The sequence below is a fragment of the Corvus brachyrhynchos genome, unplaced genomic scaffold (assembly GCF_000691975.1).
Source record: "Corvus brachyrhynchos isolate BGI_N302 unplaced genomic scaffold, ASM69197v1 scaffold97, whole genome shotgun sequence".
Taxonomy (NCBI): domain Eukaryota; kingdom Metazoa; phylum Chordata; class Aves; order Passeriformes; family Corvidae; genus Corvus; species Corvus brachyrhynchos.
Window position 1 is genome coordinate 3,950,847 of NW_008239758.1, and position 23,729 is coordinate 3,974,575.

The following is a 23,729-nucleotide window of genomic DNA, read 5'->3' on the forward strand; positions in this document are numbered from 1 at the left end:
GGGGAGCCTGTGTGATTACAGGAGTTGCGTTTACTTTGGAAAAGGGACTAAAAACATACTCCATTTTTACCAGATTCTTTTGTGTCCGCAATCCCATCAGGAAGTATGACATACTGTATTGAAAGCCTTGCCTCTTGACCAAAAAGAGTCATTTCAGTGCTCAGGCATTTTTAGCAGAAATGCCTCTCATTTTTAGTAAAAAAGGTTTATCTGTCTGGAACTCTTCCAAAGCGTTTAAAGCTGATGCAGACGTTTAGAGCAGTGGCAAATGGCCACGTTACTTCTGCTCAGAAAAGCAGCTGGCTTTTTTTTTTTTTGTGTGTGTGTTTTAAGGTTTTGCTTTGTCTTGGAGCAGCAGCCGAGCCACTGCTGTTGCCTGTGGGTGACACTCGATACCTCATCTGTGGGCTCTGCTGCTTAGGCAGCACAATGTCAGCCAGCCTGGCCTCCTTTGGGAGGGCAACAGAGGTGGGGCATGGAGACCAATTAACTTTTTTCACAACCTAGAGGTGTTAGCTGCCCCCTCTACATGGATGGGAAAGGGGGAAAAGGTCTCTTAACTAGTTTTAGGAGATGCTGGTTGTTAAACCTGGTCTTCTGGTTGGTGTCATCACGCCACTGAGGTTTCACTAGGATTAATATGGTGAATTGCCTGTTCTTGGACAAAACGTCAGCAGGAGCCTCTTAATGCGTTGATAGAGGGAGTGAAAATTGGGTGAGAGGAAAAATTGGTTTTTGTTAGATTAGTTTTACACTGTTTATTTAGCATCCTGAATTGTCTCACCCAGAGTCTGACAAATGCTGGTGCTGGGGGGCCAGAAGTGGGGACAAGCTTGTTCTTTTGGGGGGCAGCTGGCTGTAGATCAGCCCAGCTGTATTTGAGATGGTGTTCTCAGACTCCCTTTTGGGGTGGGGTCTCTTTTGCTTTTATCCTCTAATGCAGATGAAGTAGACACTGACTATGGTTATTCCTGTAGAAAAGGGAATTAAAACACTAAGGGTTTTCCAGATGTGGAGGTGTTAAAGCTCCAAGCTCCCTCCCTGGTATCTTCTGTCAGTGTGAGGCTCATGCTTGTTTGCAGCAAATGAAGAGAGCGGTGTTGGGGATGTTCTCAATGCATATAGACTCATGTGAGGTCAATAAAATTAAATCTTATTAGTTGTTTTGTTGGCTTTTGGGTTTTTTTTTTTTTTTTTGCAACAACACATTAAAAATCATGATTGGTTCTATTTAATTTCTTTATTTTGAAATAGAGGAATGTTTTAAAGCCCAGTTTAATTATGTGGTCCTTTGTACTAGTCTTAAGAATTCTTTTACCTTAGGAATGATCTGTGTATTTTTTTCCCATTTTTTTTCTTGTCCTAGAGCTAATGGAAGTTAATATGTTGCAATATTTTAGGAAGTCAAAATTATGCAGACTGCAAATTACAGTAATAACTCTCGATGATACATTAACTGAAGTAATCAGAAATTAGGGTGAAAATTACAGTCTTCTTTCCTTTGGGGAAAATAGTTTGGGGGGATAAGGAGGATAAATAGCATTCCTAACTTTTACGGGTTTTTTATGTTTTAAATATACTTGATTTTGGTATGCTTAATTTACACAGAGGCAGACTGGCAGAATTACTTAACTGAAGCTGATTTTTAAAATCCATTATTTAAATATAATTCTGTGAAAAAATAAGAATTCTTTTCAATCTGAGGTCAGTATTAATGGCCCTGTAATAGGTTTTCATGTTGCAGCAACTTCTTTCATTTTTTTTTTTTTGAGTGCATTTTCTGTTTATTTTTTAATTAATTTAGCTATTAAAGTGGAGCATGTGATAAATAACTCATTATCAGTAACTTCCTAGGCTGCTGGTATAACAAGTGTATTTAAGACATCCCTGTTCCCTCTCATGCCATCTGTTTTACACCCATTATGTCAAATAGTCCTAATCTGAGACATTTGAAAGGTGCTTTATTTGGTTAGAATCCTTCTGATTAATTATTTCCCAAAATATTATTGCTTGTGTAACTGCAAATGAGCTACTTAAAGGTTTCTTTTAGCTTGAAGTGAAATTTTATATTCTTCTTTATGCCTCTTGAAAATTATTGTATTTAAAATAAACATCAATTTCTGCATAATGCAGACTGAAGGGGTCCATTATTCATGGTGCTTTGGAAGACTCTAAGCCATATTTCCCAAGGCAGCAAAATCAGCCAGCATAAATCACTTATAGACAGATGTGTTGGGGGGTGGGGAGGTTGCCTTTAAAAGAGAGAATTAGGCATTGGGTCAGGTCTTGGAAAATTGAATTTTAATTAGTTACTTGCATGTCTTACAAGTTCACAGGATAAATGGTCAATGGCTCAGGCATTTCCCACAGGATGTTGTACACATTTGGTAATCAGTGTGCTGCTTCTGCCTGTGATGTCTGAAACACCCTCATAACTGATTAGTCTGTATTTGCATTTACCTGATGTATTGAATGATAAAGGCCTTATGTTCTTTTTTTAAGTAATGAAATATAAATCAAGTATATTGGGATTCTACAGTTAAACATAAATCAGCACGTGGATGGACAAAATTTAATGAGCTTTTAAACTAACTGCCACTGTCTTTTGTAATTGACACTTCTAGTGGCAGATTCTAAAATTCCCCATGTACCTGGGGTGTGTAATGCAGAATTTGTAGGAATGTGTTCATGTGGCTTTTTCTAGGCAAACATGACAAAACCTCCAAGACTTCTGCAGATTAGAATTAATTCTTTGCAAGATCGGAGCCTGAAGGCCTCATTAATTTTAACACCACTTATGACTGATTCTGGGAAGTAACAGATGTTAGTTATATTTTACAATCTTCAGTTTAAGAAAACAGTATGTATGTGAAGTCTGCCCATTTTCAGGAGACATTACTAAAACTGAATAAAGCCTAAAATGGCATTTTCTCTTTGGCTGGTTTTTAGGCTATGCTATAACTAGTCTGATGTATGAAGAAATCATTTGATGTTATTGATCTATTAGCTGAGATTAGTAGTTTTGATCTGTTGTGGGAAGCATGTGGTCAAGAAATTAGAAGAATTAAGTGTTCTGTGGTGCTGAAAACCCGAGTGAACTTTAGATCTTTGCTCATTTGCATCTTGCCTCCAGTACTCTCATAAAAATACTAAAATATTCTATGAGGGTTTATGCCTTCTATTGTCTACTTAGAAATAAATATTGAACTTTGCTACATGTTCAAGTAGAAAGGCTTTGCCTCCATCTCCTTTCTTTTAATGTTAAACAGTTTTCATGCTCAATCTGATAGAGCACAACTGATTCCATGCTTCCCTTCTCAGCCTCGGGCTGCTGCCTCCCCCTCCTCTGCCTTCTGAACATCTGTACCTTTCAATGTAGGTGAAATATTTTAAAAAAACATGGAAATAAAGTGAGAAGTGATTGTTTTGATTAATACTTCTGATACCTCATCTATTCATGATCCTGTAACGTGCAGTCCTATTTTAATAGATTTCCAGAACTGAGTGTGTGTGCACAGCTGATGTTTTGATGGTGGTCCTGCAAAAGTGTAGAATAAGAATTGCTCTACTTTTTTCTAATGTAACTAGCCAGAGAAGTTGGTTTTAAATAACTTTCTCTCCTTTTTAAAATCCAAAATAGCAACATCAGATGTGTCTTTGCCAGATGACTGCTGGAGATTTGTCTTTTTCTTCTGCTACCTTGAGGGAAGAAATTTAGATCTTTTGGTATATGTTCCTTTTGCAAACTTAGGTATTCATATCAAGCCTAAGTCTAAAGTATTTTACCAAACACTGCAATGTTTTCTTGAATTTTGTTGATGGAGGGGGGTTTTGTTTTGTTGTTGTTATTGGGGGTTTTTGGGGGGTTTTGGGTTTTTTTGTGGTTTAATTGTTTTCTCATTTTACCAGTAGGAACCAGCAGTAGATGGGCTAGCATGTGTGAACAGTGCAGGGAGGCCTCTACAGCTACACCTGAAACATTTCTCATCTTCACAAAGAGATGTATTGAGTCTTCAGAGAGCATAGTTAAACCCCTGCTGTCTAGAAGACTTCCCTTTTCCTCAGAGGATTTCTGGGCAAATTGTCTTCCTTGCATAGGATGCTCCATAAGAATTCAGCTGATCTGTTTTCCAGTGCAATATGCAATTTTGTTAGTTTGTTTATAAAAGCACGTTTACTACTACTAAGTAAAAACCCTCAAGAACAACAACTCAGCATTTCAAAAGACTTGTAGATTATCAAAGTAAATATGTTGAAACAACTATTCCTAAATTCCTTTTGTTTGGGACAACAACCTTTCTGAACTGGTGCTGAAGTTCTGGTAGTAATTTTTAAAAAAAATTAAGTAAATTCAGATGTGTTGCTGTCAGGTCAAATTAAAATAATTTATTTAAAGTAATTATAAATCTAAAATTTGGTTTGTGTTTCAGAAACCCTTGGAGAGTTTTGTATGGTGCTAAATGCTTTCCGCATGCAGTAATGGAAGCATTAATTTGACATAGAGCTATAACTGAAGTGAGTGCCAGTGTGGTCACACTGTAGGAAGATCTGTCCACATTTTTACTGTTGCTCAGTATTGCTGCTTTCAAGTGATGTCAAGTTGAGCTGGTGTGTGGAAAGGAATTTTAATGTGTGGGCTCAGGCAAAATATATTGCATGTATACTGCTGAGGACAGCTATGAACCATTTTATAAAACCACAAAAGGTGCTGTTCAGTCCCTTTATCAAGAATGCTTTACAGTTAAAAGATTAAAGTAGCTTTAATTGGAGTAAAGATTTCTTTTCTTTTTTTTTTTTTTTTTCCTGTGGAGCTACAAGTGCATTGATTTCATAATACATAAAGATGGACGGGGGCCTGTTACAAATTTAAATATGAAATTCCTAGGTTTCTATGCTAAAATGACACTTAAACATAGATGTTGAAAAATCAGGATTGTTTTCTTTAGTCTTGAGCTCCAAAAATTAGTATGGCATGATAAATGAAATGATTGTGTAGCGTAAGAAAAACATGATTATTTGTAATACTTTCATCTTCTGTAGTTATTAGTCTCATTAAGCAGCTTAAGGAAATCAATATTTCATCTTGACTACAACAGTTTGTAAATCCAGAAGCCAGATTTGGAATGTTAACTGACTTTGGTTTAATTCCATTTACTTTAACGTAAATTTGTATTTTAGCAAGCAAATTTCTGGCTCAGCTTCGATGTCAGCTTTTTCACACAGACTGAGTGCAGGTAGATCTCAAGCCATTCACTGTAACATTTTAAAGATGTTACTGTTTAATGTAAAATGATTTTTTTTTAGTTTCCTTGAAATTGATTGTAGTCTGGTCTGAGAAAGTATAGGAATGTTGATAATTAGAACTGTCAGCTCAGTCAACACATAGGCAATGTGTGTTATCATGCAGTCTAAGGGCCTAATGAAATATATGGTATTTTTTCCCGAAGGCACTCAGCAGAAGATAAATGATGCTTGTTTACTCATTATATGTGTGTGCAATCCTTCTAGAAACTATAATCTAGTAATAGGATGTTTTGGTGGAAGACGCTCTTAGACCGTGTTCTTGCTCTCCTTGCAGCTCTGAAAGCAGACAGCTTTGTTCTTTGAACTGCTGTTTTTTTCCTGAAATAACTCAGTGGGGTGCTCCAGCACTTTTTCATCTTTACCTACTCAAAGATTCAGTAGTAAAGCACTGAGTTGCTTCTTGTGTCAAAAGCTGCTTATTGCATTCAGTGTCTTACCACAGTTGTGCCCCTTGGGGAGTCTTGTTGTAGCATTATTGATAATATGGCTGAGTTTGCTCTCATCTGATCAGAAAGTTAGGTCCAATTTCCCCTCCAACTGCTGTGAACCTAAAAGTAACATTTTACAATAAAATTACAACTGAACACCTTTGTATAGAGAAACTGAATTCGTGTTAATCTCTTGTACATATTCAGGTAGAACTTGTGTTTTTGAAACCTGGGTGGAAACTGGGTCAAATAGTTCTACAGTCTGTTGGATACTGGTGATTTTTAGAGGCCAGCTCAAAAGAAAAATCACATTGGGAAAAAGGAAAAAGAAAAAGTTCAATTAACTTTTCTGTAAAATGGTTGGAAAGCACTGAGAGCAGCTGAAACCATGGACATACCTTACAACACACATACAAGCAATTTCCCTTGCCTCAGAAGCAAGTAAGAATTGAGGGGGAAGTGCACAATTAGAGATGAGGAGGCTCACCAGCAATCTGTGCTAACATGTGGTGTGTATTACGGAAAAAGTTGATGAAATCTCAACTAGAATGTGGTCTGTGTCTTGACTTACATTCCCTTCCCTTCTAGAAATAGTTTCTAATATAGAAAGGTCAGGTTCTGCCCTCAGATGTCTCTCTGCAGTGCCCATGAGACACAAGAGAAACATGCTTAAAATCTGAGGTGATAAACATGTAATACAAGGTGTTCTTAAACCATAGGAGCTACTTGTCCCTACAGTTACCATCATTTAATCCTGGTGATTAGTAAAACCTTTTAAGATCCCTCAAATATGAAAAGCATACTATTGTAACTGAGTTTAATCCTACCAAAGGCCACTTTTCCCCCTACAAAATCCCTCCTTTTTTTTTTTTTTTTTTTTTTTTTTAGTTAGGCACAGTAATGGAAGGCTGGAGGTTGATGCTTGAAGTTGATCTGGCTACAGTGAACCAGTATTAGTCACCTTAACAGCTAACAGTCTGCAAATGGTATAATCTTTTGTAGTCTTATGCTAGATATTGGGAAGAGAAGAATTATTTGCATAGATTTGAGGAAGAATGATGATTGATATGAAGGCATTTTCCTTAAATTTTATTATTTTAATATTATTTGGCAAATAGCATTTGTTCTTCTGTTTGTTTTAGTCGGCCTTTAGCCTATTTACTTTAAGAATAAACTGGAAACATCTAGAGCCAATCATACTTTTAACGTGGATTTGTGAATTTTTCTCATACATATTTTTAAAATCACCTTTTAAAGATATTTATTTTAAAATGTCTCTGACAGGGAGTTATAGAAGCATTTGTATTACAGGTCAAAGAAAATTATGGAGGTGTCACTGTGTTTGTACAGTCCCGCTGAAACAAAAGGCACATGCTCACTTTGAGATTTCAGGCTGGGTAGATTTACAAAAGTTTGCATCACACCTACATAATTCACATGAATGGTCTGTCTGCACTGATACATACTGAAGTGCATGGAGCATTTAAACCGGGTAGGCTTTACATATCATAAGGTCTTAATCTTTCTAAAGAGGTATCATTGATAAGAAATGATAGATTTCAGTGGAGACAGAGTCTTGCTGGGCAGATTAACATTAGCTTTCTGCTTTACTTAGTTCCTTACTGTGTTAGTCCAAAGCTTGACATGTCTCCATTCCAAAGCAGCCCTGGATTCTTAAGTGGTGATATCATCAGTGAGAGAAGATAAAGATCGACTGAACTAATGTGCTGAGGCTAGTAACAGTGTGGCAGAAGTTAAAATTTAAACAGCTTTCATTCTTCTTTGTTTGATTTTTCACACTGCAAACTAAATTATTCCCTTATCTGATTGAAAAACTTTAGCATGATGGTGGTGTCTGCTTCATTTTTTTTGCAACTTGAAAGAACATTAAATACCTAAATCTTTCTACATCAAAAGAAACTAATTACATATACCTTGAAGTTGATCTGTTATGTGTTCAGATCTTTATAGCTGAATTGAGCTGGAAAAGCATACTTCATCTTTAAAGGCAGCAAAATTACTGTGTAAGGTGTAGTGGTTACCAGCAAGACATAGAAGTGAAAAGTAAATTGAGACTTGTCTTAAAACTCCTACTCCTTCTGAAAATTTCAGCCATGATGTTCTTATCTCTTCTTACCATTTAGCTTCTATCACATGTTAATATCTGATGGTACAGGTTGGTATACACTTGATTTAGTATTCTTATCTTCTAGGGCCAGTCAGAGAAGGGACTCAACAAAAGAAGAACCTTTGTAAATCTCATATTTCACCACCTGTGTAATAATTCTCCCTGACCCATTATTTAGTCTGCTTTTAAAAGCACAAACCACCAGCCTCTGAAGGTCTTTCTTACCATTATCAGCCTTTTATTAAGGCTTTAATTTGGAGTGACTTTTCTAAGACCTTTCAAGTAACATATTGAGAAACATTTGAGATCTTTGATCTCAAGTAGTATGTGCAGCTTTCAGTGGGCTGGACAAAAACTAAGTTTAAGATTTATGTATCATCATAATTAGTAGAATTCTTCCATTGTCATGTGGTATTTTGGAATTAGTTGTGTTACATCTTCCTCTAATATTATTCAGAAAACACATTAGCAGTTACTTAGTAAACATATTATGCAAAAAGCGTGTCCAAGAACATTTATGGATTTTTTCCAACATTTGTTACTAAGAATTTGTAAATTAAATAGATTCAACATGGCTGGACACAGCTCTGTGCTAGCTCACACACTTCAGCAATTAAAGCACTCAGGTTGTAAGCCTAACAGATTTTCATGAAAACTGGCAGAGATTTTTATTTTTAGTGTATTATTGGTGCCAGACACTTACATTTCATGTAGTTTTACCTTCAAATGTGAAACAAAAGAGCAAAAGCTTCAATTTTTCTGTATGACAGTACGAGTACAGGAACGTGTTAAGAAAAGAGTGAGTCTATCTGAAGTAAGATTTGGTAACTCTATTTCTCTGGTTCACATTACACTGTGCAAAGAAGCTGTTCACCTCCCATTCTAAATCATTTTCATTTTACCAGCTGGAGAAGATCAGAATAAAATGGACCCATCCCTTTTCTCAGTCCCTGGTGGTGATGATGAGCTAGCATTTGTTTTTCATTCAAACCACATGTTGAATAAGTGAAAAAGAGGAAATACATGCTGGTCATAGGTCAGGTGCAACACAGAGTTTATACAGATTTATTTTCTTTGTAGCATCTGCAACCCTGCATTTAAAGCCATTGAATGTTGTTCTGCTTCCAGTTATTTTGAGGCAGGTTTTCTTATATAATGACATTCTGGGTTTTGGATTATCCTGCTGGCCAGGCATCCAGAGCTGGAGAAACAGCCTGATTCTGCAGATGAAACTCTGCAGCAGACTGGCTCTCCAGAACTCAAACTCCTGCATGATCTCATAGGGTGGAAGCTGACCCTCTTTGTTTCTGGCCTCAAATGAAGAAAGCTAAGCCAGAAAAAAAAACTGGAAAAGTATTAGGGTGATAATGGGGAGTTGGGGTGAAGAACTGCTTGGGCATGTAGGAGAGAATGAGGAGGAAGGAGCATGAATATACTGCAGTCTACCATGTGAATTTAATTTTTAAGCAGGTATAGATTATGAGCTGAAGGTTTCAGTTTTCTCATGGTATTAGAAGTCACATGCTGATTTAATTAATACTCCATTAGAGCTGCAACGCTCACTGCTTATGATTGAAGGAGCATCAGGAAAAGCCATTGTATAAATTGATATCAACTTTATTTGTTGTCTTTATTATTCAAACACTTCTAGTCATGTTTTAATAGCTTTGACTAAATTATGAATGATGTGCAGTTGGTTGGGAATTTGGAGGCAATAATTTCAAATCCTCTTAAATGTGCCAGCCAGCCAAAACTTAGTATGCATTAACAGCAGCTATTTTGCAGATTTATAGGTAATATTTTTTTCTATATTTTTTTTCTTATCACTACAATTTAAGTTCACTTTTCGTCAACTTGTCAGCATTATAAACGATGTAGAATGAGGATTAATAGCTTACAACAGGATGAATTCATTTTTACAAGAATCAAGTTGGGAAAAAATTGAATCCCAAATGGGCATGAGGGGGTGGGAAGAAAAAAAAAGAGCATTCTTAACAATAATAATAATGAAGCACTGGAGGAGGTTGCCAACAGAGGATGTTCAGTCTCCATTGTGAAAAGTTTTTAAACCTTGAGTGGATAAGGTCCTGAGCAACTTGATCTAACTGTGAAGTTTGCCTTGCTTTGGCCTGGAGGTTGGACTAGATAACCATTGCAGGCCTCTTGCAGTACAAATTTTTCTAAATTTAAACCACCAGAATTAAGTCTGAGCTGTACAAAGGCTTGGACATATTAGAAGGGAAAAAAGTCCTCATGTCCTTTCTGTTCTTCAGAGCTATAAACATGCCTTTTAAAATACTGAGGGAATGCAGTGGGAACTGTGAGACTAAATATCAAATGTCACACCAGAGACTTAAGAACCCAGTTTATGCACAAGTATCTTAACAGATATTTTATATGAACAGTGAGGAATTTTTGAATCTTACTTTTGTAACGAGAATGATTTCACCTTTTTTTGACTCGATGATCATGTTTTTATTCTCATTTAATATGACAGTTGGTGATTTTTTTGTTGTTGTTTTGCCTTTTTTTTTTTTTCCAATTTCTATTAGGAATAGGAGGCCTGCAAGATTTTGTGCTGAAGTCTGCAACACTGTCAACATCACCTGCTTGTCCACCATTTACACCTCTCAACTTCGAAGCCACCCCGATTGTGCGAGTAGCTGTCGAACCGAAACATCCAAGTAAGCTTGAAGGAGGAAAGGGATGGTAACACCACCTCAGTGTGGCAGCAGGGCAGCTTCCAGCCCTCAGGAATCATGTTTTAGCCACTGGATCAGAGACTTGCCCAATATAAAATAAATGTATACGTTGCCTGGAGGGCTGCATGTGAGTTGTTGCAGCTGCCTTGCTCGTGTCTCAGTAGCTGAGGAGACACAGGAGAACTTGCTGTGCCCTTTTGTGACAGCTGTTCCACAAGTCAGACACTACATGGTGCTAACAGTTCAGTGTTCCTTCACTGTGAAGGTGAGCAGATCTCTGGGTTCTCCACGTCTGCTGCCATTCTTGTGTGTGTGTCATTAAGCTTGTGGTGCAGATTTGCAGTACTGCTTCTCCTTGATGCCCCCACCCCACTCCTTTCAGACCTGAGAGTGGGATATCTCTGGCTTTGTTTGAATTTCAGCCCAGTTTCCATTTGTTGTTGTAGTGTTGGTAGAACCAAAATAACTGGCTTTATGTTCAGTTGCAAAATACTCTTAACACTAAGATTACATGGTTTTTTAGAGAGCTGTTGGACAGCTTGGCAGCTATTTGTTTCATGTGCTTGAGTAACAGATAATCATACATTGTACATCCTACATTTGTTAAAGCAGTTTTGAAAGTATTGGAAATTACTGGTTCTGCTGAGTGTAATATTAAGTTCAAAATGTTAAAAGAAATGTAATTCTAGAACTACTGACCAATTTTGGGGTAATTTTTGTTCCTTAAGAAATGAAGCTGGCTCATTCTTGTACCACTACTTAGTTTGTCCTTTTTGCTAACTTCTGAGTTTATGATCTGAACTAAATTTGTTCGGGGGACAGAAGCCTGAAGGTTATACTTGCAGAAGTTTTCCTGAAAATCCACTGTAGCTTGCAATAAGTGGAAGACAAGCAAAATGTGGCCATTGCAGTTGCCCAGAGAGCTGTGTTGTAGTCTTGAGGTGGCCCTCACACATTGTCACATGTGTGCATTGGACTGCCACATCAGACCTGCTTCAAAGCTGCATCTGCTTATGTGGAAAAATGACTCATATAAATAGAAATTATTTCCCTATGTACATTTTATAAAATTACTGCATGTCTTCACACTCCTGTCAAAATCTTCCTGTATGGTTACCATAAGCTCTAAAAGAAAAAAAAAAAAGTACTCATCACTCTGTGAGCTTAAATGCAGAGACAGAGTTGAAATTCTCTGTTCAACTGTGTTGGCCACGTGAACTAACACTGCATTTTTCCAAGGGTACTTTTCTATTACACCCTTACAAGCTCAGCAGTAAATAAGCAATATCATATTTCTTTTAATAGTCTCCAAGTGAATGACAAGTTTAATATCACTCTTCCTTCTGAATATGAATATACATTCCTGGAAAGCCCTGGGGTATTCTCTAGTGCGTATGTAAAATAAAAAAAAGAATTCATAATTAATTTCTTTAAATTGTGTTCATTATGGAAGGCTGCTGACATGAGGTGTTTATGCATAGCTTTGATGTAATCTAGCCAAATTTGACTCAGCTGTGCTTGTTCATTCTCCATTAACTTTAAGACAGCTCTTTTCAAACACCTTCATTTTAGGGACAGCTGTGATTTGTTTCACTGAAAAGCTCTCACATTCCTGATTTTCCCCCTTTTCAGATTTTAATTGCTTTAAAGCTTTCTAGTGGCTTCCAGCTACTTTAAAATCCTTCCTGTGCTTTACTTGCTGTTATACCTTCTAAGTAATCCTTATGGAATACTTTTTACTTTTATTTTAGTAACGTTAATGTTATTATTTATGTATTTGGAGCATTTTAAGCATTAGCAATTTAGATGTTGTTACACTTAGTTTTTAAAGAATGCAAGGAAATGCAATTATTTGAAAGACGCAATTATTTGAAAGATGACTTACAAAAGTTGTAATAGATAAGAAAGGTTATAATTTGATAACCTGTGAAAATGAGGAGTGAAGTCCTGAATTCTTTTAATCACTTCATTTCGATAAAATTCAGGGGTTTTATTGATTGTGAGCTGTTCATGAGCTGTATCTGAAGTTAATTGAGTATAGGAAGCAACATAGCATAGTCATAGTCAATAGCTGACTTGTTCTACTAAACCTGTTGTAAAGCTGTGTAAACAAAAAATGTGCAGTCCATTCAAGTGTGGTGTGTACCGTGGTTATAATTGTATGATGTGAATTTTGTCATCAGTACATAAATTGTTGGTGACAAATTCTGAGTACAGCTTACGTTTTCAGTTGCTGCTCTTAACCCCCACGCTGCTCTGCGTGACTCATAAGCAGAAAATTGCCCACTGAAAGTTTTTTTTATTCCTAAAATACCTATTCTTGTATAGGCTTCCATAAAAATAAGTGTTACTATTTCTCAGTTTAAGTCTACCCTATTTTGAGTATTTCTTTTCCAGTATTCCTTTGTTAATAATACCCTCTTTTGCCAGGTGATATGCCTCAGCTGGTCAGAGGGATGAAGCTTTTAAACCAAGCTGATCCATGTGTGCAAGTTTTAATCCAGGAGACAGGAGAACATGTGCTGGTGACAGCAGGAGAAGTTCATCTTCAGCGTTGCTTGGATGACCTGAAAGAAAGGTTAGAGGGGCAAGGAGGAAGAAATATTTTTAGTTCAGTAGGTGTCTGCTGTATTTCTCTGTCAGATGGGTATCTTTGATTTATATTCTGGTAAAACAGAGCTTTATCCACAAACAGTTTTTATCATTGGGTCATAAATGTACCTCTTTGTAGCTATAAAATTATCTGCAGTGGGGCAGAAGCCACTAACTTGTCACTTCTAAACATCTAACACACACTTGGGGCACTTTCTAGAAATTAGAAATTACAGTAGATTCAGGAGTCCAGTTAAGAATGTAATGTGGCATTTGTACAAAATAAAAACTGAGGGGAATCATGTCTGATAAATGAACTCTGAAAAATTCTAAAGCACCAAGACCAAAACTGTATGTGCACACACTATCCTGTGCCCTTTCTCATTGATTATTTTTTTCAAAGGTTAATCTGTTCTCATTCATGAGCAGTACTTTTTGCAAGCACACATGCATATATTTAGTATCTTCTAAAGTTTCTTCAAATGGTAGAAGAACAGATGTCTGAAACAATCCCTTCCTGTAACTTCATTTACTAAAACCTTTCTGGTACTTCTGCCACATCCATTTACAGTCATTTTCTTTCTAAACCAAAGAGCAAACCTGATGAATGGTTGAATGTTTGTCTTACTGTACCCATACTCATTTCAGTTAATATCAGAGAACAGTAATTTCCTATGAAAATTAGACTGGATCACTTATAAAACTGGATGTATGTTTTAATGGTTATCCTCATTACAACTTAATGCAACATCTTTTTACTGCTTCTAAAAACATAGTAATATTTATTGATACATTTTGCTCAAAAGTAATGTGTTTAAGCAAAACTGGTTGTGCCTGTCTTTAGCTGCCGTTTGCATAGCAGGGTTGTATAAATGTCTCTATTATTGGCAATGGTCCAAATAATATTCCATGACAGGAAAATAGGATTATAGTGAGCAGCTAGTAGGACTTACATACATACATTTATATGCATTTACATGCCAAACCTTTCCTTTTGTGTGCATAATTTTGGGTTTTTTTATGAGTTGTCATCTAATTTGGCTTTTTGTTAAGAGAATGATGGTCTGTCAAAAGTGACTATTTTGTATCCCTTGCTTGTATTCCTGGAGAAAATGATGTCAGTGTTCCAAACTACCAAAGCACAAAACCACTCTGTGCTCGTGGCATCCTGAGCAGAAACAAGAAACACCTGGAGACACAGACAAACAGGGCTGCCACCATTGTCCTGCTTGATTGTGGTTCATGGTTTCTCAGTTGGGTGCCAGCTCCCAAAAGGAGTTGGGAGCAGATGTGTTCACTAAGGAGCTCACTCTCCTTCTAGATCTCTCAGGATTTGGCATATTTTAGTTGCCATCCCTCACACACCAGCTCGTGGGACAAGAATTGTCCTTTCCTTTTCTCCCCATTTTGTAGAAGAAAGAGTCCAGAATGGGATTCCTGTCTTGCTCCATTCCTCATGGATTCTGTGTAAATTCTGACAGTGGTAAACTGGCACTAGTTACCTATTAAAGTGTGAAGAGGAAAAGTTGTGCTCTGGAATGTTAGTTTTCATTAGCTCCCTGTGTTTCCCTGTAAATGTTAAACTTTTAAGTGCATATAATTTGGAATAGTAAATTGTGAACTAGGGATCAAGACAGCATGTAATAACCTTAAAATGTGACCCAGAAGTTTTTCCCCAAAAATATTGGGAAAGGTTATTCAAGACAGTTGAGTCACACTTGAGGTAGTGGGGCAGGATGCTGGTGTTGGCATCTACCACAGTTGCATCAACTAACTGGGTTTTGCAGATTGATGTTTTTGGACTGGTTACAGCAACTGAGGAGGTTCTGCTGTATTCAAACTACATTGCATTGTCAAGATTTTAATCAGACTTTTTCGAAGGCACATACTTAATTTTAGCTTTCCCACTGTGTATTTAAAAAATTATATTCAAGTGATACTTATTGTCAAAGATGTGGAGAAACATGGAAACAACTAAAAGATCAGTCATCTGTGTTCATCTAAATGATTCAATATGGATGTTCTGCCTGATTTCACCAAATTTATATTTTTTCTTCCCAATTAGTTCTTTTTGACTGGAGTAAGAAATTAGACCTTGTAGCTTTGAACATTTTATTTTCTGTGTTGTACAATAGAAATTTTTAGAAATTTCTGTCCCAGGAACATTTCAAATACTAACTGTGAAGGGATTAAGTTACCCTTCTCAGAATGAGAAACAAAAAGAATTAAGGTAATGGTGGCGTTGGGGGGGGAGTTGTGGGTTTTGTTTGGTATAATGCAAATCCTTGAAAGAACTGCAAAAAGGATAAATCTCTCCTGGGTTTGATTCCCATGGAAATACAGCTTACAATTGTACTTGCTTTTCTTCCTCAACTTTTTTTATCACTGCCAAAATTTACCAGAACATAGGAAATATTGGTTAGTCCTTCTGTAGTTGTTGAGTGAACCTGCTCAGAACTCGTGGGTGGTTAAGAAGAATACACAGCTGTGATCCTTGAACCTGTCAGATAATGAATAATTCTTCCTTTTTTCTTGCCATCATTCACAACACTTGACATACCTAAAATGTTTCACCTGACTTTAAAGCATCACTTTCTAGCATGAAGCTTTTATGATAGTGGTTATCAGCCCAAAAGGACAAAGCTCTGTTCAGCTTTCCCAGTGCTTCATCTTCTCAGGGCATCTCCCTCTGTGAGCAGATGTGCTGGCTCACACCAAGTGTCCATCTCAGTACCATGTCTGAGCAGTGTGGCCAACAACAGGAACAGGAAGAGTAAAACTGGAGTAACTGTGGTGCTTTCCCAGGCCTCCTTCATTTTCAGTCCAGGGCCCTTTGTGGTTTGGTTGTTGGTTAATCCTGGTCAGCCTTTTGCATGCCCCACTTGATTTTGTAGATCTCTGTTGCACCCTTGGAACATCTGAAGGCTTCTTGTGCTTGTGTTCCTTCGATCATCTTTGCTCTCAGTTTTTTTCTAGTTCCGTTTCGTTTGAGAGCAGAGCACAGCAGCACATAGTTCCCAAGATGTGGGTGAACCAGTGATTTGTGCAGAGGCATAGCAGTGCTTTTGCTTTTATTTTCTTGAGTTCCTTTCCAAATATTTCTGAAGACATAAAAGGCAGTGCTTCTTTTTTGAAGTACATAAAATTTGAATTTGAAATGCATTACTTAGTAATCTGTGTTGCAGTCAGATTTGTTCGTGAACATCTGTTCCACGTTAAGGCCGTTGCCCTACCTCCCACCCCCAAGTTTAAAACTAGTTTCAAGATTCTTAAACTAATTCTTAAACATTATTTTGCAGGTTTGCAAAGGTGCAGATCAGTGTATCTGCTCCTATTATACCCTTCCGAGAGACGATAACAAGACCTCCCAAAGTCGATATGGTGAATGAAGAAATAGGAAAACAGCAGAAAGTTGCTGTCATACACCAAACAAAAGAGGACCCAAATAAAATTCCTGAAGGAATTCAGGTTGATTCAGATGGTCTTGTTACAATTAATACTCCAAATAAACAAGCTACTCTCAGTGTAAGAGCAATGCCACTTCCTGAGGAGGTCACTCGACTTCTTGAAGAAAACTGTGACTTAATTCGAACTATGGAGCAACTCAACACATCTCTGAATGAAGATAAAAAAACACATGAGATAAATCAGAAGACTCTTGATAGAATCAAAGAATTCAAACAGAAGTTGGAGAAAAGTCTTCAGGGGAGGAAGTGGAGAAATGCTGTTGATCAGATCTGGTCATTTGGACCACGGAAATGTGGGCCTAATATTTTATTACATAATTTCGGGAGTTATAAGAGGTCTGTGTGGCAGTGCCTTGGGAACTCTGTGAAAGAAGTAGGTAAATACAGAGACTTTGACAACAGCATAGTGAGTGGATTTCAGCTGGCTACACTTTCAGGTCCCATGTGTGAAGAGCCTCTCATGGGTGTTTGTTTCACAGTGGAAAAATGGGAAATAAATAAAGCTGGAGATGCACTGTCAAATAGCAGTCAGGATTCAGGGGAAATTGATACCACAGAACATGAGCAAAATGAAGATAATACTCCAGCAAGCAGTTGCACTGACGAAGGTCCCAGTGCAGATGAACACCAGGACAAGAACCAAAGTGGTACAGACTCACCTGAGAAAATGAGTAAACACAAAGGAGAATTATTACTTCCAGATTGTTACGGCCCTTTCTCGGGCCAGCTGATTGCCACCATGAAGGAAGCCTGTCGTTATGCTTTGCAAGCAAAACCACAGAGACTCATGGCAGCAATGTACACGTGTGAAATCATGGCTACTGCAGAAGTTTTAGGTAAGACCGGGACAATAAACCTTTGCCAAGAATTTCCTTTCTGATTTCCTAGATGAGGTTTTATAAATGAGACTGGATCAGAAGGTGTAAGTTCATTAAAGGTTTTGTCAGGAGTCTTACATAGTTCTCCAGTAGGATTTATACTGTTCTGAAGGAGAATTTCGCATTCTTCTTGCTTATCTGAGCCATAGGCATAAATAGCAATGCTACACCTTTTTGAAGTGCGAGATACAAAATGTTGCCTTCTGAGGAAGTTTTTGTAAGACCAGCTTCAGTAACCATGAATATCAATACTGTGCCTCATAATTAAGCCCTAGTTCCATGAAGAGATGGGAAACCTGTCCTGTTTGTAAAGGGCGTGCAGGATCTTAGCAAATGCCGTATCAAGGTATTTTAGTACAATAGTACAGAAATCAGGAAAAGGAAAATTAAATTATTGTTGCAATCCAATTGGTAATTTTGTGTTTTTAAGTAGCATCTGTATCTTTCTGGTATGCAAGTTGGCTCAACCCAGTGCATGCCAAATGGTGTCATTTGTATTACCTTACCACTTACACCTACTTAAACTTGTTTTTATGACCTACTTATGACACCACTTCACTGTGTTTGTTCTTGGAGTTTTCCATGGAAGTTGCTTGCATGCTGAATCTGATCCAATGCACCAAGATTTTCTTTAAAACTAACTTCCAGTGCATTTAAACTATCATCAGTTTTACTTTGACTGCACTATCCATGACAAAAATTACAGTATATCCCACGTACAATAATTATTTGGTTGCTGTAAAAAAATCTCAGCTGCTGTACACACAAACATAATGATAGCAGTCCAAAGACCAAAAATTACATTTGTGTGTAATGAAAAGAAAATGCCTTTGAGTGAGCAACTGTTTTGTGCAGATGCATGATCCTGTTCTTTGCTGGAGGTACCCTGTAGTAGGCCTGGTTAAGGGTGTGCTGCCATAAGCTTATTGGCACATTACCCTCAACATCACCTACTCTGACATGGAACTTTGGCATTTCAAACTCTTTTCTGATGTGCAGGATTACTAATAGCTGTCAAAACTGGACTTTGTACTGTTCCATGTTGCTGTTCCAGAAGCACATTGACACAGTACTTCTGAGTCTCTTCATCAAGCTATAAGCAAGATACCATTTTTTAAACCTCAAAAACACTGTATAAATTGCTGTTTTTCAAAATACTACCCAAAAAGCATGATTGTTTACAGTGAAGTAATGAACATGCATTGGCTCATTAATTGTGCCATAAACCCAAATGGAAACATGGCTTTCTAATGTGTATATATATATATTTAATGAGTGTAATGTAGGACTCAGACATGCAAGCAAATTAGTCCAGTCTGATGAATGTGAATTGTGTTGTAATAGCCATGGACACGCAGTTAGTTCATTACAAATTCGTGGGTTTAATTTTTATTGTGGAAACTTAAGCTAATAAATTGCATCCTCATTAGGAGAAGTGAAAAGCAGGCCTTCTATCCAGTCAGGCTTAGCAGTTGACATGTGTCAAACCACTGGCTTTTATATCTTTATTCATTCCTTTGGCATTCAGGGCATACATTGATACCCTGTGAAGTTTAACATATCTCCATATTGATCTGCTTGTTTCTAAGATGTTAGCTTCTGGGAAAGTGAGGTCATCTGTGTTCTCAGAATATAAAGCTTTGTCCATGAGACTTTTCTGACAATGAAAATAAACTGAACTGAGGCAGAGGAGAGGAACAAAGAGAGTGGAACACAGTGTTTTTAAGTGTACAAGTTTTCTTGTGTGTTTATTATCTTGATCAACACAAATATATTTTTTCGTTTTTGTCTGTAAAATACTTCTAAAAACATACTCTAAAGTCAAACATAGTCATTTTCACAGCTACTTTCATGACATATACTCTGTATTTCAATAGATTGAATACTAACTTGGAAAAGAAAATTGAAATTATCCATGACTGACTTAAGACTGAATTTATTAACAAACCAATTGAACTCATTAAACATGACAAATATGTAGTATTTCAGATAAACTAGTTTTTTGTGATTAGAATAGCACTGGACTATCTGGGACAAGTACCATGTAGGGATATGGTGATCCAAGCAAATTTTTAACAGTAGCTAGGATACAATTCCTAAAACACAACAATATTTCTTAGTAATGATTCTCAAATATTTGGTTGTAAGAAAAAAAGCAAGCTAGGCACATACTCTGCCAAAGTGCCTTTTTTAAAGAGTATATGCAGTCATGTGATTGTGTGAAATGGACCTAGATGGATTCATACAGCTCTAGTAATGTATTAAATGTTACTCAGATGGTTCTGCACATTGTATGGCAGAATGTGTTCTTTGCTTGAATTTACTGTGTCCACTTAATTGATTGGCTTACAACAAAGAACTTTAGCCAAAAATTACGTGTCTTACTTCAAGCTGAAACTTCCTGCACAAATATTGGTGTGTTTCTCTTTGTGATGCAGGATATGGATATGTTGGTAAGCTGATCAGAACTGTGTCTCTGCAGGTCGTGTGTATGCTGTGCTGTCCAAAAGGGAAGGCAGAGTGCTACAAGAGGAGATGAAAGAGGGGACGGACGTGTTTATTATTAAGGCAGTCCTGCCAGTAGCAGAAAGCTTTGGCTTTGCTGATGAAATCAGGAAGAGAACCAGTGGCCTGGCCAGTCCACAGCTGGTGTTCAGCCACTGGGAGGTAAAAATATCCATTCACTCCATCTGTTTTGGTGATCTATTTCCTGTAGATGTGGCAGACTGGAATAATAAGCAAAAAAGGTTAAGTTTTGGTCAAGACATTTGATTAATTCCTTTTTGAAGTGAGGAAAAAAGTAGCCTTATATTATTTCTTACTGTAGATACACTGTTCAGAAATGTGTTTATATTTTGTTTAGATGGGATGCTTTTTTATTTCAACAGAAAGTAAATCTTTCATAAATGAAGCTGATTCTTTATAAATGTGTTTTCCTGAATTTATATTCCCTTTTTGGTGAGTTCTCTGGTAAACTTGTTTGGAGAATGGGAAAAAAACCAAAACCACAAAACAGCCCCAACCTACCACTAACAGAAAATAAATGTATCAGTAAATCTAATGCACATGAAAGTTAACCTCTTAAGGTCTAGCAGGCACTTGTCCTCCCATATTCCAAGCCAACATAGATTTTCATGCTTAAAAGGCAAATGGAATAGATTTCCTTCTTTCAAAATTAAGTCTGTTGATAGTAAGCAGAGGTGTCCTCAAAATCATTCCCTTTGATCATTTTTGTCACTTAAAGAATGAAGAGTTGAATGTGAAGGTGTAAAGGAGATAGCAAGTGGGAAAGCTGATAAAAGGAGTGTTATCAGCTGAGAGCGCAGTGTAGTTTGTTCCTATGATGTGGAGAGTAGATCTTCAGGGAGAAAAAGAAGAGGCTGTAAATCAGAGCTCCTTGTTCAAGACAAACACACCTGCATTGTTGGGCTCCTCAGAAGACTCCCTTGAAAAAGCTAAAAATGGCTTCAAGGGCAAAAGTCAGTGGGTATAAATATTTCACCTTAAATTTTTAAAATAACTTCAAAATCTAGGTTTTTCTGGGTTCGGTTGGGGGTGTTTGTTTGTTTGTTTGTTTTGGTCAGGTGTTCCTTTATTTGGTGTTAAAAAACAATAGAAACTCTGTAAATGGATGAAAAAATGTTTGTTTGTTTGACTGATCTTCTGATTTATTTTGTCACCTCAAATGTCAAGTCTCTGAGAACAACCAACTGTAGATTTTTGAGGTCAGTCACACTCCCTGCAGTTGCCAGCTATGGACTGCTTGCCACTGTTTCTCTGAAGTATGTGCTGTTTTTTCACATGGTGTGGATTCTTCATCCACAGCTAAGTTGTCCTCCTAGGTAGTATCTGTAAAATACTCCACTAACATTATTTCTTTGTTAGTAATTGTGGTAACTGCCTCAGGAATTTTATGTGGATGGTAATGGAAAAAGAGGACATCTGCAGACTGGCCACGTGCTAACAAAAGGGTTGGGAAGAGTATTTGACATAGTACTTGAAACAGTGCACTTGGAAAAGTACATTATGTCTTGCTTGGCAGTGGGACCTTACTGGTGTTAGTAAGTGCAGGCACCAAGGACTTAGCTCTCCTCCCTCAATATTGACTCATTTCATCTCTTGTAACTAAGTCCAACTTCACGCAGAACCACAAATGCAATAGCAAAAAAAAAAAAAAAAAGGACAACCTTCTACAGATGGTGTACACACAGAAAAATTGATAAACTGCATCTTTTGAGTATGGGGATCCTGGTTAGAGCCAGTTACAGATCAGGAACCTCAAACCACTGGGTGCTGGCAGTACTGTGTACAGAAACCTTGACAGTTTTGGTCGTTCTCCTCTGAAGTGCAGCTGGTGAGGTTTTGTGGCTTAACTGGTCTTTTGTCTGAACGGCCTCTGACATCAGTGCTCTAAAGGAATATGACATCAATTCCAGCTAACCATCTTTTTGTGCCAGTTTCTTTAGGATTTGTAGCTCCTGTGCTCCAGCACTAAGCAAAAATGTGAACCCTGTGGCTCTCAAGCTTCCCCTTCTGTTCCCAACCCTTGGCATGTACGTTCGCTCTCAGATGTTACAAATTTCACATAAGAAAATGTTCACACATAATTATAGACATGCATAGGACAGGGAGATTTGAACAATTGGCAGGATTTTGTAAAATTGACCCCCGGGAGAGATTATAATTGCAGCTTGTATGTTAGATGTATTGGTAGTAGGAAAAATTACTGTGTAAGCCAGTCACCTTTCCACCTGGGGAATCTGTCACTGGGGGAGGGTTGGGTTTGTTTGTCTCCATGAAAGCCATGCCACATATTTTTGTGATAAAATAAGCCTTTTCTAAGCTACTAGTAATGTTATCTCTGTGCAGTGATGGCAGAAGGAGTGCATGTTACTCTCACACCATCAACAGAATTGCTAAATAAATACAATTTTCAGAATCTCTAGTGTTAGTATGACAGAGAAGCCATGAGAAATGGTTTGTGTCTCAGCTCCTGTTTGTTCTCTTTGAATTCTGCACAGAGTTGCATCAGGTGATGGGCATGACTTTGACATTGTCACTTTACTGATGAATTATGGTGTATGTACCTACATGATAAAACACCAGCATTTTATTTGAATCCCTATTATTTAATGCATCATTGTGTAGGGTAATAGGATGTGAACTTTGTGTAATCTTAAACTATTTTTTCCTTAGTGTTAAAAAGTGGAAGAAAGTGCAGTAGCTACTTGGTTTTGTTCTGCATTTCCTGTGCTACCGAGTGTGTGGCTGCTGCTTTAATTGCACACTCTCCAAACCTTTCCATGGTGTTCTGAATGAACTCTGTGCTGCTGGTGTTTTCTCAGTGTGCTCTGCTCATTAGCTGAGTACCTGGGACTTGCATTTGTCTACACAGATTCCTTCTAATGTGTTGTTAACCCCATTTTACACAAAGTGAAATAGAAACTTTGGGGGATTTTTAAACTTAAAAACGCTTAGTCTCATGGAAATCACATGCATAGGGCATGTTTAAACAATTGAGGTTTGAGTTCACTCTTTCATTATATTTCATTACCATGATTTGTAGACTCTAAACACAGGAAGGTCAATGATAGAGCCCACATTTAAATGAAGCCATTTTGGTCTCTGTGGAAATGATATTGCTTTTTTTTCCCCTATTCGGTTAATGAATGTATTTTGTGTAGTTCAGATTGCTCCAACCCCAAGGGATAGAGCAATATGTATATTGAGGTCTGTCTTGTCAGATACTCCTTTTTTATTAATTTCTTCTGGCATGCTTGTGCAATTTATTCCTGCCTGTGAAGGACAGCACCAAGTAACCATTAGTGGGAGCTTTCAGTTTAGTCCCAGCTAAATAAACTAATTTTAAAAGGTAGGCAAAGGTTATGTGTGTTGGGCTTACTTGGCAGTAATTTCTTAGATTATACTGAAATCTTTCTTATTAAATCGTTAGTTTAAAGTACTTAACTTTGGGATAATTATGAACTAGTTGTATGTTTTTAAACTTTCAATTAATAATACACCTTCAGCTAATGTATGCTTTTGTTTGAGCCTCTTTCCTTTGTTCTCCATTCTTTGCAGTTAGATCTTTTACTCAGTCATGTTATTTTATCTTAATCATAGGGGTTTTGAACAAGAAGGTATTTGTGATTGCACAATCCTTAGAATAATGGAACGTTCATCCCATTTGGGAAATCTGTGTTGTACGTAAAGAAATAATGCATGTGGCA

General features: G+C 37.3%; 1 protein-coding gene across 2 annotated transcripts in view; it reads left to right on the plus strand.

Moving 5' to 3' along the window:
* EFL1 (elongation factor like GTPase 1) overlaps positions 1 to 23,729 on the plus strand; it is a 64,815-nt gene that overhangs the window by 33,737 nt on the left and 7,349 nt on the right. Inside the window, exons 15-18 of one of the 2 annotated variants that reach the window (XM_008640065.2) lie at positions 10,413 to 10,544; positions 12,993 to 13,140; positions 16,454 to 17,457; positions 19,982 to 20,166. In XM_008640065.2, coding sequence (XP_008638287.1) covers positions 10,413 to 10,544; positions 12,993 to 13,140; positions 16,454 to 17,457; positions 19,982 to 20,166 — 1,469 coding nt within the window. The remainder of the gene's footprint in view (positions 1 to 10,412; positions 10,545 to 12,992; positions 13,141 to 16,453; positions 17,458 to 19,981; positions 20,167 to 23,729) is intronic. The other variant, XM_017742681.1, reaches the window with a different exon arrangement.